General features: G+C 43.9%; 2 protein-coding genes across 2 annotated transcripts; one reads left to right on the top strand and one right to left on the bottom strand.

Annotated features, from left to right (window-relative positions):
• Window positions 1–340: 340 nt before the first annotated feature.
• On the top strand, window positions 341–6,218 carry gtf3aa (general transcription factor IIIAa; the record flags this gene model as incomplete). Its single annotated transcript, XM_084450294.1, has 9 exons — window positions 341–448; window positions 556–656; window positions 857–956; window positions 1,497–1,588; window positions 1,736–1,809; window positions 1,922–2,005; window positions 2,929–3,158; window positions 3,339–3,389; window positions 5,999–6,218. The coding sequence occupies 9 exons, from the start codon at window positions 341–343 to the stop codon at window positions 6,212–6,214; spliced, it is 1,056 nt and encodes a 351-aa protein (XP_084306420.1). The 3' UTR covers window positions 6,215–6,218.
• Window positions 6,219–6,230: 12 nt separating this feature from the next.
• On the bottom strand, window positions 6,231–8,998 carry mtif3 (mitochondrial translational initiation factor 3). Its single transcript, XM_084449539.1, has 4 exons — window positions 8,884–8,998; window positions 8,001–8,467; window positions 6,814–6,965; window positions 6,231–6,598 (listed from the first exon to the last, which is right to left on the bottom strand). The coding sequence occupies exons 2-4, from the start codon at window positions 8,464–8,466 to the stop codon at window positions 6,386–6,388; spliced, it is 831 nt and encodes a 276-aa protein (XP_084305665.1). The 5' UTR covers window position 8,467; window positions 8,884–8,998; the 3' UTR covers window positions 6,231–6,385.
• Between the last annotated feature and the right edge of the window lie 1,436 nt (window positions 8,999–10,434).

The raw sequence follows: 10,434 nt of genomic DNA, 5'->3' as shown, positions 1-10,434 counted from the left end.
TTTGAGGTGATGTGTCGTCATCCACTCCGAGATGTCAGCCAAGCACCCAGCTAAAAAATTTAATAGTAAGAAAATCATTTGACCAAGCCCCTGGCCTGAATGAAATCCGCACCAAATCCAGGAAAATTCTGACATTGAGCACCATGCGTTGAGTAGACTCTACTACTTTCTGTAGTATTCCGGCTTCCGTAGATGCAGTCTACTTTGCGCATGTGTAATAAAAGCATGGCTCCCTCCCTACTAGTTGTCGGCGCTGTAGAGTAGCCTACGTTACAAATCATGAGGAAAATAGGTTTACTGCCACATCACGTATCGTATTTTTCTCTCTAAAATGGACAAAATGTCGCCAGGACCCCTCAGAACTTTTATATGTTCAATCCCCGACTGTCTGGCATCCTACAACAAAGCTTGGAAACTCGATGCCCACATGTGCAAACATACGGGAGTGGTGAGTATCGGTTAGCTAGCTCGCTAACCACACAGTCCGGAACAAGCTAGCCCTGAGGCCGGGTACTATTTGGTTTAATTCACGAATTTAATTTTCTGCTGTTTTAGAAACCATTTCCGTGTACGCGCGACGGCTGCGGCAAGTCCTTCTGCACGAAGTACCACTTGGCGCGGCACGAGCTTACCCATAGTGGGCAGAGACCCTATCGGTGAGTAACGTTATCATAGCTAGCTGTGTGTGTTGATGGGCTTTCTCACCATATGAGTGCAATCTAAGAAATTACCTCATTATTCAATAGGGAACTTCATGTAGCTAGAATATCTTTATTAGCTCCTGGCAGGTCTTAAAAGATATGACTAGGTTACGGAGCTAAGGTAGGCTACTAATTGTACAAACTTCTGTTGACAGGTGTACAGTTGATAGATGCACAGAGGGCTTTACTACGAATACCAATCTGCAGAAACACATCAGCCGTAATCACAACAACCAAGATCAGAAACAATACGTGGTGAGTGAGTTTGATCACAGGCTGGGCAATGCCCCACACTTAAGAGGAGCAGTTTACTCAAATTATATTTTATTGTCCATTAGTAGAATAAATACTAATGCAGGCCAAAAGCTAAAATGGTAAATGAGGATTCTAGCTCTATGGTTTCCCTTGCTTAGCTACCAATGCCACTCTCCCAGCTCCCACACACCTGTGGTCAATTATAATTGGTGGGAGGCGCTGGCAATTAACTCCAATTCCTGCACAGATACACAAAACACCCAGTGACTGAACACATAACTGCACTGGGTGTAAATGATATAAATATGTATACTATGGCAAAAGTATAAGAAAAAGACAAAGCAGAAATGATCAAAACAGGGCCCTGTTTGTTTGATCAAACAAGCACACCTAGATTGGTAAAATGGACTAGTAAATAATTTGTAATTGAGGCAGAGTCTCCTCACACTGGTCAGACAGGTACACACTGGACTGCTAGTGCATGATTGGCTGACGTGATTGTAGTTAAGTTGATTAACCTCATATGAACCAATGTAACAGTGCAACTCAGAGGGCTGCGGGAAAGTGTTCAAGAAGAACAAGCAGTTGAAGTCTCACCAACGTGAACAACACACTATACTGCCTCCATATCAGTAAGTTGTCAAAGACTATTCACAGTCATGTTTGGGCAGCATTCCCTGTTCTGACACTTGTGGGCAACTGGGCATGATCCTGTAAAGAACTAAAAATCGATTTGCTGAATGCTTTCGTTCCCCTCTCCTTTTCAACATTCCCTGTAGATGCACATTTGAAGGCTGCCAGAAAAGATTCTCTTTTCCGAACAAATTGCGCCGTCATGAGAAGGTTCACAGAGGTAAGATCCAGACTTGATGCAGTTCTTCTGTACCTAGTCCAGTGGGGGACAGTGATCGGGGGCTGTCAAATGTGAGACCCACTATAAAGGTGTTCTTTCATCTCCCTTGCAGGTTACCCTTGTAAGGAAGATGGCTGCTCTTTTACTGGAAAAACCTGGACTGAATACACAAAGCACAGAAAGGAATCGCACAGAGGTGGGTTACTGTATGTTACTCCCTTTGTATCTATGCACAGTAGGGATACCCAGATCCATCGGCCAGCAATCGGAATCGGCAGATATTCAGTAAAAATATGAGATTGGGGAATTCTGATATTGCTTTCTAGTCGCCGACCATGACAACCGATCAATGACGGACGGCCAAGTCATTGTCAAATGTGTGTTAACCTAAACAACGTGAGACAACGCCTGCGCGTTCACCTGAAACATGTCGGCGCTGTGGAACTACAATGTGTGCGAGACAGATGTAACATGTCATCTGCAGTGTATGCCAGGACAAAATAGTCTCCCTCTGGGAGAAGCAAGGTCAAGTTTCATCAGAACGCGCACAGTCTCTCCCACACACACTCTCACTCTCTCTCTCTCTCTCTCAAACACTTCCGCTTCCCGAAACTCCTCGTAGGGCCTTTAACTAGATTATAAAAAGACAGTGGACAGAGGGGGCTTATAAGGTACGCTAGTGCAGTTAAGCTTGTGTATGGTTTATATGAGGCGGGTAACAACAACGGAAACTTACTTTCACTTTCAAATACAGTAGGTGCTCAAATATAGTAGGTGCTCTACATCGATCTATTTTGTACCACGATAAACTAGGGCTGCCTACCAAAATCAATCAAACTCATGGCTTAAAAAAAAACAAAAAAAACTTTGTTTTATACCAAATGGCCTAGTCCGTAATGATGCTAGCCTGATATTTGACAGAATGTCAGTTAACGCTGAGATCTCGGTGGAGTGGGTGGATTTGAATGTCTGGACCCAGGCTACAAGGACATCTCACAAGCGCACTAACGTTACTGCTCGCTCAAACTCCTGCACGTTCACACCGTTTCATAGCCTTGAGGCCCCCATCATTTTCTTAACTAATGTGTTGTCCATGCTGCTGTCTTGTTGCGTCTCCAGTGCTTTTCCAGTGTAACGAGTGCAACAGATTGTTCAGAGATTCGTGGTTCCTGCAGCAGCACATGAGAGTCCACTCCTCAGAGCGGCAGGTGCTGAAGTGTCCCCGGGAGGGCTGTGACCGGTCCTTCACCACCGTGTTCAACCTGCAGAACCACATCCGCTCCTTCCATGAGGAGCAGAGGCCCTTCACCTGCGCCCACGCTGGCTGTGGGAAGACCTTCGCCATGAAGGTAGGAAGGCACACCTGAGCAGACTACTGCTCTTGTAATTCCCAGATTCACTTTAAACTAGTTCCTGTACTTCTTGAGAGGCTCTTGAATGGCAGAGCACACAAGAACACATTTACATCAACTTTGTGTTAGTGTTTGCAACCCAGGTCTCCTTAAGCGGAGCTCTACCTCTGTTCACAGCAAAGCTTACAACGCCACAGTGTTGTCCACGATCCCGAGCGCAAGAAACAGGTAAGGAAATGGATACCTGCTTTAGTAGCCGACAACACAAATATACACAAATCGGGATCACACCAATTCCTTTGCGTTTCACCTGTTGATTTTACCTTGCGTCAACCCATAAAGTTGATGTCTAATCCTGACTCTCAATTGAGCCATCTACAGTGGGCTCCAAAATTACAGTATGGCTCCCCTAACAGGCAATGCACAAACAAAACTTTAACTAAAAATCTAAACCGTATAATTAGAGACACTCCAAATAACAGCATGTTATAAATATTGTACTATATTAATGTTGCAATGGGACCAACGAAAACCATTTACTGATTTAATTAAAAATCTATTTCCTCCAAATCAAGGTTTCACAATTAAATTAACCCTTAAAGATTATTGTGCATAGCATCTACCAAAATTAAACCAGGTATTAAATTCCACATATTTAAGTTAATCATAAGGAACCATATTTGAGCCATTTCTTCGTTCACTGTTTCACTATGGTATAAAAATGAGGTAACACGCATGCAATATCCCTCTGGCATCCAACACCATGAAAAAAACAAAAGATCTGGCAGTTCAAAAGAGACAAGATGGTCGACCTACATAAATCTGGTTATGGCTACAAGAAGATCCACAATTGAATATACCACTGAGCAACATCAGGGAAATTATTTTTAAAAAAGAAAAAAAAAAAGGACTGAAGCGTTGAAAACTTCATGGGAGGACACAACGGCATGTTCTCCCCCAGGATACTGAGGAGCACAACGGCATGTTGCCCCCCCGGGATACTGAGGAGCACAACGGCATGTTGCCACCCCGGGATACTGAGGAGGATGGTGAGAGAAGAAAAAGTCTCCAAGAATCACGGAAGGAATGTCAGGTCTTGGTGGCGTGTTGGGGTCACCAGGCTTCAAAAAGCACCCTCAGACGCCACCTTCACAACCACAGGCTCTGTGGAAGGGTTGCCTGAAGAAAGCTTTTTCGGACCACAAGACAGAAGCAAGCGCTGGGAGCCAAACGCCATTAAAATGATGACTGGATGAAGGTGCTCTGGTCAGATGGGAGCCAAATTGAAAGTTTTGTTCAGATACATCATCGGTATGTTTGGCATCAAAACAGAGGTGCATAGAAGGGAAAGGGTCCGATACCCACGGTGGGGGGGGCAGGGATGTTTTGGGGCTGTTTTTAATACCAAAGGTCCAGGGGCATTGGTAAAGAATGAGGGCATAATGAATTCCACCAAGTACCAGGCAATTTTGGCTAGGTGGACTTTCTAACAAGACAATAACCAAAGCATACCTCCAGTGGCGTTGCGCAATTTTTCGGGGCTCCCCCGCAGGTCGGGCCATCAGGCCCCTCCCACAGAGTGACATGGGATAGACATCGCGGCTACTTGATGCTTTAAAACATGTTTCTTTGTTGCAGGCATCACTGACAAATACAAACAAGTGGCTCTGTATTAGGCTTATAATAGGAAGGTATTGTAGAACATTCGTTATAGCCTATCATTTGAGTTCACACAACGGAACGGTTCACAACATATTCTGTATCAAAGAAAAGTCGTCTGTATCAAAGAAAAGTCTACAAAAAAACAAAACATATCCTGTAGGCTACAGAGGCTGCAGTCGAGAGCTGCTTTCTACATGTGTTGTAGTAAGCTTATTATTTTATACGAGCGTCTCCTGGCATTCTTCTGCGCAAAGTCCTGTAGGCTATAACACTCTTTAGATCTAGACTGTCCTGTATAACACTCTTTAGATCTAGTCTACGCGCGCATCGGCTCTCAAGACTAAGGAACCCAGACAGTCTCTCTTGCGACATTGTGCTCCTCAAATATGTCTTTATTAATTTAAGTTTTGAGAAAGATCTCTCGGCACTGGCAACAGTCACAGGCAGGCTATTGTTAAAAACAATCAGTCTGGCAAAGCTCGATAGAGATCTGTTTGTGCACGATCAGAAAATGATCAGCTAATCAGTGTTCTATGAGGAAATGATAGCAGCTACACCTGGCACGGTTTAGCTGTGACAACGGCGAGAAGCAACTGTTTGCTCCAAAACAATAATGGCAGAGTTTAGCGCAGATGCTCTTATAGCATCAGTAACATCTGAACAGGAGAGTATTTCTTAATTGAAAGAAAAGCAAAGACGACATTGAAGGCTTTTCTCTGCAGAAAAGATGTTTTTGCTCTTCTCCAACTAGCTTTGGTAAGAATTTGATTTACCCGCGATACACTGAGTTCATCCAATCACCTGCTGAGTAGTCTTGAAAGTGCCCGCCCTTTTCCAAACAGTTTCTAACTAAGCTTTCCCAGATGATTGTGTGAAACAAACTACAGTTTCTAACTAAGCCTTCCCAGATGATTGTGTGAAACAAACTATCTGGCATGCGTCAGGTTAAGGTCTTGATGCAGTTTGGTGGGATCGCAATACTGTATTCATGATTTGAGTCATCCTGAAGTCCTAGATTTTACAGCATATATTCTTAATATACTCCATGTCAGATGGCTGTGATACAACATAGACCAGGTCAATGCACAAACAAGGTTTATACTACAGTATTGTTTCTCAACATTTTAGAAAGGCAATTGTAATGGAAAGTGCTAACTCGATCGTTCTCCTTCCAGAAGAAGCCTCGGCCCAAGAGATCTATTGCTTCCAGACTGAGTGGACACAAACCCAGGAAGAGAACCTGCCTTCCACAGCAGCAACAACAATCCTTGCCGGAACAGTCCATTTTACGACCTTTGCCTGAGCAAAGACACACTGATGGACCGGAGCCCATTGAGCTGGCATCTCTTCTGCAGGACACCAGTTTGCGTAACTCTGTGATGACTGTCTGAGAAGCTTTGTTGTAGTACACAATTTAACAAAAATTGTCATTTAAACATTTAACAAAAGACAACCGTCCCTCTGCCATAGTTTACAGTACAGTGCATTTTCTGTACACACACTGTTGAGACATTCGGTAGGAAGATGCTTTATTTCATGAACTGCTTCAGTTTGACTGAGTCCTAAGTGACGTCTGGGGGGCTGTTGGCCGCTGGCGCCGGCCCCGGTGGGCTCTGTGATGCGGTGGTCTTATTTTGTCCCTTTGGGGACAGCTCCTTAGCGGACGGTGGACGGAGGACACACATGGCAGACCGGCCATCACGGATGACTTTGGGCTTGGAGACGAACCCCACCGGCACTTCCATTTGTTGCACTATCTGCTCCAGGGTTGTGTCCTGTGGTCAGAACAAGACATTAGGATTATTTAAGTATTTGTATTATAGAGAAGACGTGTGTCTATATCTAAAAAGACGTGTCTATATCTCGGACAGTGAAAGGTGTGTTTGTTGGTTTTTGTGTTGTAGGTTTAAAGAAATCAGTTATTTTTGTAACAATGAAGTGAAAACCAAAAAATTTAAGCACAACCATATAAATGTGACAAATCTCTCACCAGTTGTTGTGTGTGTTCCACGCGTCCTGCTTTCAGAGTTATTCTAACGTGGTGCTTCTTGTCCAGCCAGCTCTGCACCTGCTTCAGTTTGGTCACGAGGTCATGAGCAGCGATGTCAGAGGAGAAGCTGAGCTCCTTCACCTGCACAGGGCCTGAGGAGAGACGAGCTAGTTCTGTCAGGTGTCTCATCCGTGCGCTGTGTTATGAAATGGAGACATGCTAGTTATGTTAAGCTGAGGATACACTACAAGATATTGTGCCCAGTTTTATACACGATTCACTATCCTGCCGAGTCTGTCCTAGTCAGCAGCAGTCTGCACTAGTTGGGGGTAGTCGGAGTGGCAATTTGGCCCAAAATCTAAGTGTATGAGGGGTACAGATTTAAATCAGCAAGTGTTTGATGAGAACAGACTTCTCCTGATCCGAATCGGAGCATATCAAACGTTTCATATTTTTTAGCAGATTCTGGATGCAATCGTGTAGTGTAAACTCGTCCAGTCGTTAAATGTGTAATACCCAGTTTTTCAGTTGTCATACAAAAATCAGCAGAAGCCAGTCAAGTGTATACTCCGTCATTTCATAATCTGTTAAGATTGAGAAAGTCTTCTAGTGTATCCGAGGCTTTGTGTCTCATCCGTATGCTGTGTTATGAAATGGAGACATGCTAGTTGTTAGGTGTCTCATCTGTACGCTGTGTTATGAAATGAGAATTAAAACGTGGCATTCCAGTGCCCCTGTAGAAAGAGCTGTAGAAAATACTTCTGCACTCGCTGATGCATCTTTTCTGACCAGTGTGGTCAAGGTTAAATGGAGGAGAGTTATGTCACCAGCAGTTCTAGCTCACTGTCAGTTGGTCAGTCGGTCGACAAAAATGTAGAAGTGCAATGCTGCTGTTGCCCAAGCCACAGTGGGAACACAGGTGTTACTTATCCACCAGTTAGACCAGAGAACAGGTTCAGACAGATTGAAAAAGCTTATAGCCCGCCTTGTATGTGGCAGCAGCTATTGTGAATTTGTGCTTGTTTTTAGATGGCCATACTGAATTTGTGTCATTGAGGTGTGCTTGTAAATTATGCATTGAAACAATTGTGCATTGTTGGCCCTAATTACAATGCAATTGTAAATGCCCCTCACTTGTATGCTTTTGCATTTAAAAGGTAATAAAAAAAATATTTGAAATAACATACCTCCCTTGGTTTTCTGTTCTTCACGTAGCTTGAGCTGCTGTTCGTGGATTTGTTTACCACTCATGAGACAGTAGACCGGCGGGTCTTTGTTTTCATTAAGGGGCACCAGCTTCAGCCCACGCTCGTCCATCACTCTGAGGACATCTGCCCGGTGCATGGTGCCGAGGTCCACTCCTGTCTCACTGATCACCTGCAGGTGGCGCTGGTGGATCTTCCGTCCCACACTGCTGATGGTAGCACGGGCTCGGGGATCCTGCTTTTTCTTTTTGGGCAGTGGCGCTTCTCCTGTTGTGTCAACGGTGGTGGTGAAAGGAGTGAATCGAGCCCATCTCCATGAGGGTGTCATGTTCTGTCTAACAACGCATGGCAGCAGAAAAGAGGACGGTCTCCAGGGGTTGAGACTGCCTCCACAACACACATCCCTGGCTCCATGGCCAAGCACCCACCTCAGACAGCCAGCAGACATTCTGGGAATGAAAGAGAGTTGACTGCATAGGAGATGTAGACAACACTGACAGAGGTTCTTGTATGTTTGTGGAAGTACTGGCAGATGCTGGAATTTGCCATGAGGAGTCAAAGCGAAATAACTGCCCTAATAGAATAACTAGAGGTCAAGACAACCATCACCGTGCATTATGCAATCTACCAGTAAGCACCCTAACCCCATCCATCAACGCACAAATGACATAAACTAAGCATAGAAACATGTTTTATAATTAAAGCAACAAGTCGAGAGAAATTAATACTCGCTTGATAAGATATAAGGCTTCACATAAGTGCAATGTGGCGTAGCTTAGCCTACTGCTCTTAAGACACGCGTCGTCAGCTTCCAGGTCGAGAAACAGCAATACAATTGAGATGCAGGAATTAATATAATACAGACCTATGATTTAGTAAAATTCCTCTGTCAATATTCTTCTTTGCATTGTCATATAATAAGATATGTGTCTCGCTACTGCCTTTGAAATGACTGCGTTTGTGGGTAGTGGAAGTGCTATTTCTAGGCGCAGCTTGATGACGTAGTCGTAGACTATTAGAAGTTTTTGCAAGGTAGCTACACTGCCATAATAATAGGCTAGATTAGACTACTCGTGTCGATCGATCTGGTAGCTAGCTAGCTGTTGGAAATCGCTCACATTGTATGCTGCAGTATACACTGTACAAATAATCCAATGTATAACCTGATGATGATCAGTGCCGGACTATTACAGGCGACAGATTATGGCTTGCTTGTACAAAGACAGCGTTTTATAATAGGCTAATGATAGACTCACTCACCGTCCTCTGACTGATGTCGATAATAATTTAGATTTTGTCATCTCTATTTGATTTTGAACGGTTAATAGGCAAGTCATAATGGTCTTTGAGGGAACAACTCTTGCATGAATGCAATAGCCTACATTTAGCCTAGAAATAGCCTAAATTAAATTTACGCAGATGACAATACAATATATAGCCATAGCCTATAATTATACAACTAAGGTATTTAATTCAATTCATAAAAGGATCTGAAATAAAGAATGGTATTTAAAACGGCCCGATGCAAGCGCAAGTGCACGCGGGGCAGCTTCCGTGCGCTCATCTGAACGTAACTCGGGTTGACACGGTTTGACCCCGCCTAACACCCTCTCTGCTGACTGCCTTTGTGTTGCATTTTCTCTCATAAAAACTGCATGGGCCTATTACATTTTAGCAACTTAGATATAAAATGAATCATTATTCTATTACAGTTTGTGAACATATCCTTAATGCCGTTCATTTTCATTGCAGTATGAGAGCCTAATTTTCAGATGAGAATTTAGCCCATAGGGCCTAGGCTACTTCAAAGGCGGAATGAGCGCCTTTATTTAAAAGAGTAGGCCTGTCTGTTTAGTGTACTTTGATAGGGGAAAAGCGGACTGATAGACAAAAGTGATTCTCCAAATAGCCCTCAAAGGAAATCTAGTTGAAAGGGTGGGAGTTTTTTTTTTTGTTTCCTGAAATGTTCGCAAGCCTTGTTTTTTTTCTTTCTTTAGGCCTATTATCCAATCCCACCAGTTTATGGCGCGCATTAGGCCGATAATGTAGGACTCATAATTCCTGACAAAGTATGCAGTGATGGAGCTCGTTTTGAACAAATTGTTACTGAATGATCAATGGGTTCTAGGGTTTTCAGCCTGTCCAGGCCTTGCTCCATAGAAACAGTAATTCGAGAGATTTTACAGCCAGATGAGCAGCAATAGATTAATTTGTTTAACGCTGGCTGGTACAAAGAGAGTCTAATCTTCGCTTTCTTCAATGGCTTTAACCTCAATGTCAGGGAGTGGAACAGGCTCGTTTAGAGACCCGTCTCTCAAGCACAGTGTCACCTGCCCAGCCACAGGTGCACCCCCTCCGCCAGACCCGCACAATGTCCCACAGCGAGCCCGCATAAAGCTGCCGGGTCAGGGGTCGC

Source organism: Borostomias antarcticus, assembly GCF_949987555.1.
Source record: "Borostomias antarcticus genome assembly, chromosome: 15".
Classification (NCBI taxonomy): Eukaryota; Metazoa; Chordata; class Actinopteri; order Stomiiformes; family Stomiidae; genus Borostomias; species Borostomias antarcticus.
Note: the sequence above shows the minus strand (reverse complement) of the source record. Positions and strands in the feature narration are given on the sequence as shown.

Excerpts from the sequence above, each read along its gene's own strand:
- mtif3 (XM_084449539.1), bottom strand. The coding sequence starts at position 8,466 with ATGTCTGCTGGCTGTCTGAGGTGGGTGCTTGGCCATGGAGCCAGGGAT. Across the intron at positions 6,966-8,000 it reads AGAACAGAAAACCAAGGGAG|GCCCTGTGCAGGTGAAGGAG; the intron begins GTATGTTATTTC and ends GTCTCTCCTCAG. Across the intron at positions 6,599-6,813 it reads TGGAACACACACAACAACTG|GACACAACCCTGGAGCAGAT; the intron begins GTGAGAGATTTG and ends TTCTGACCACAG.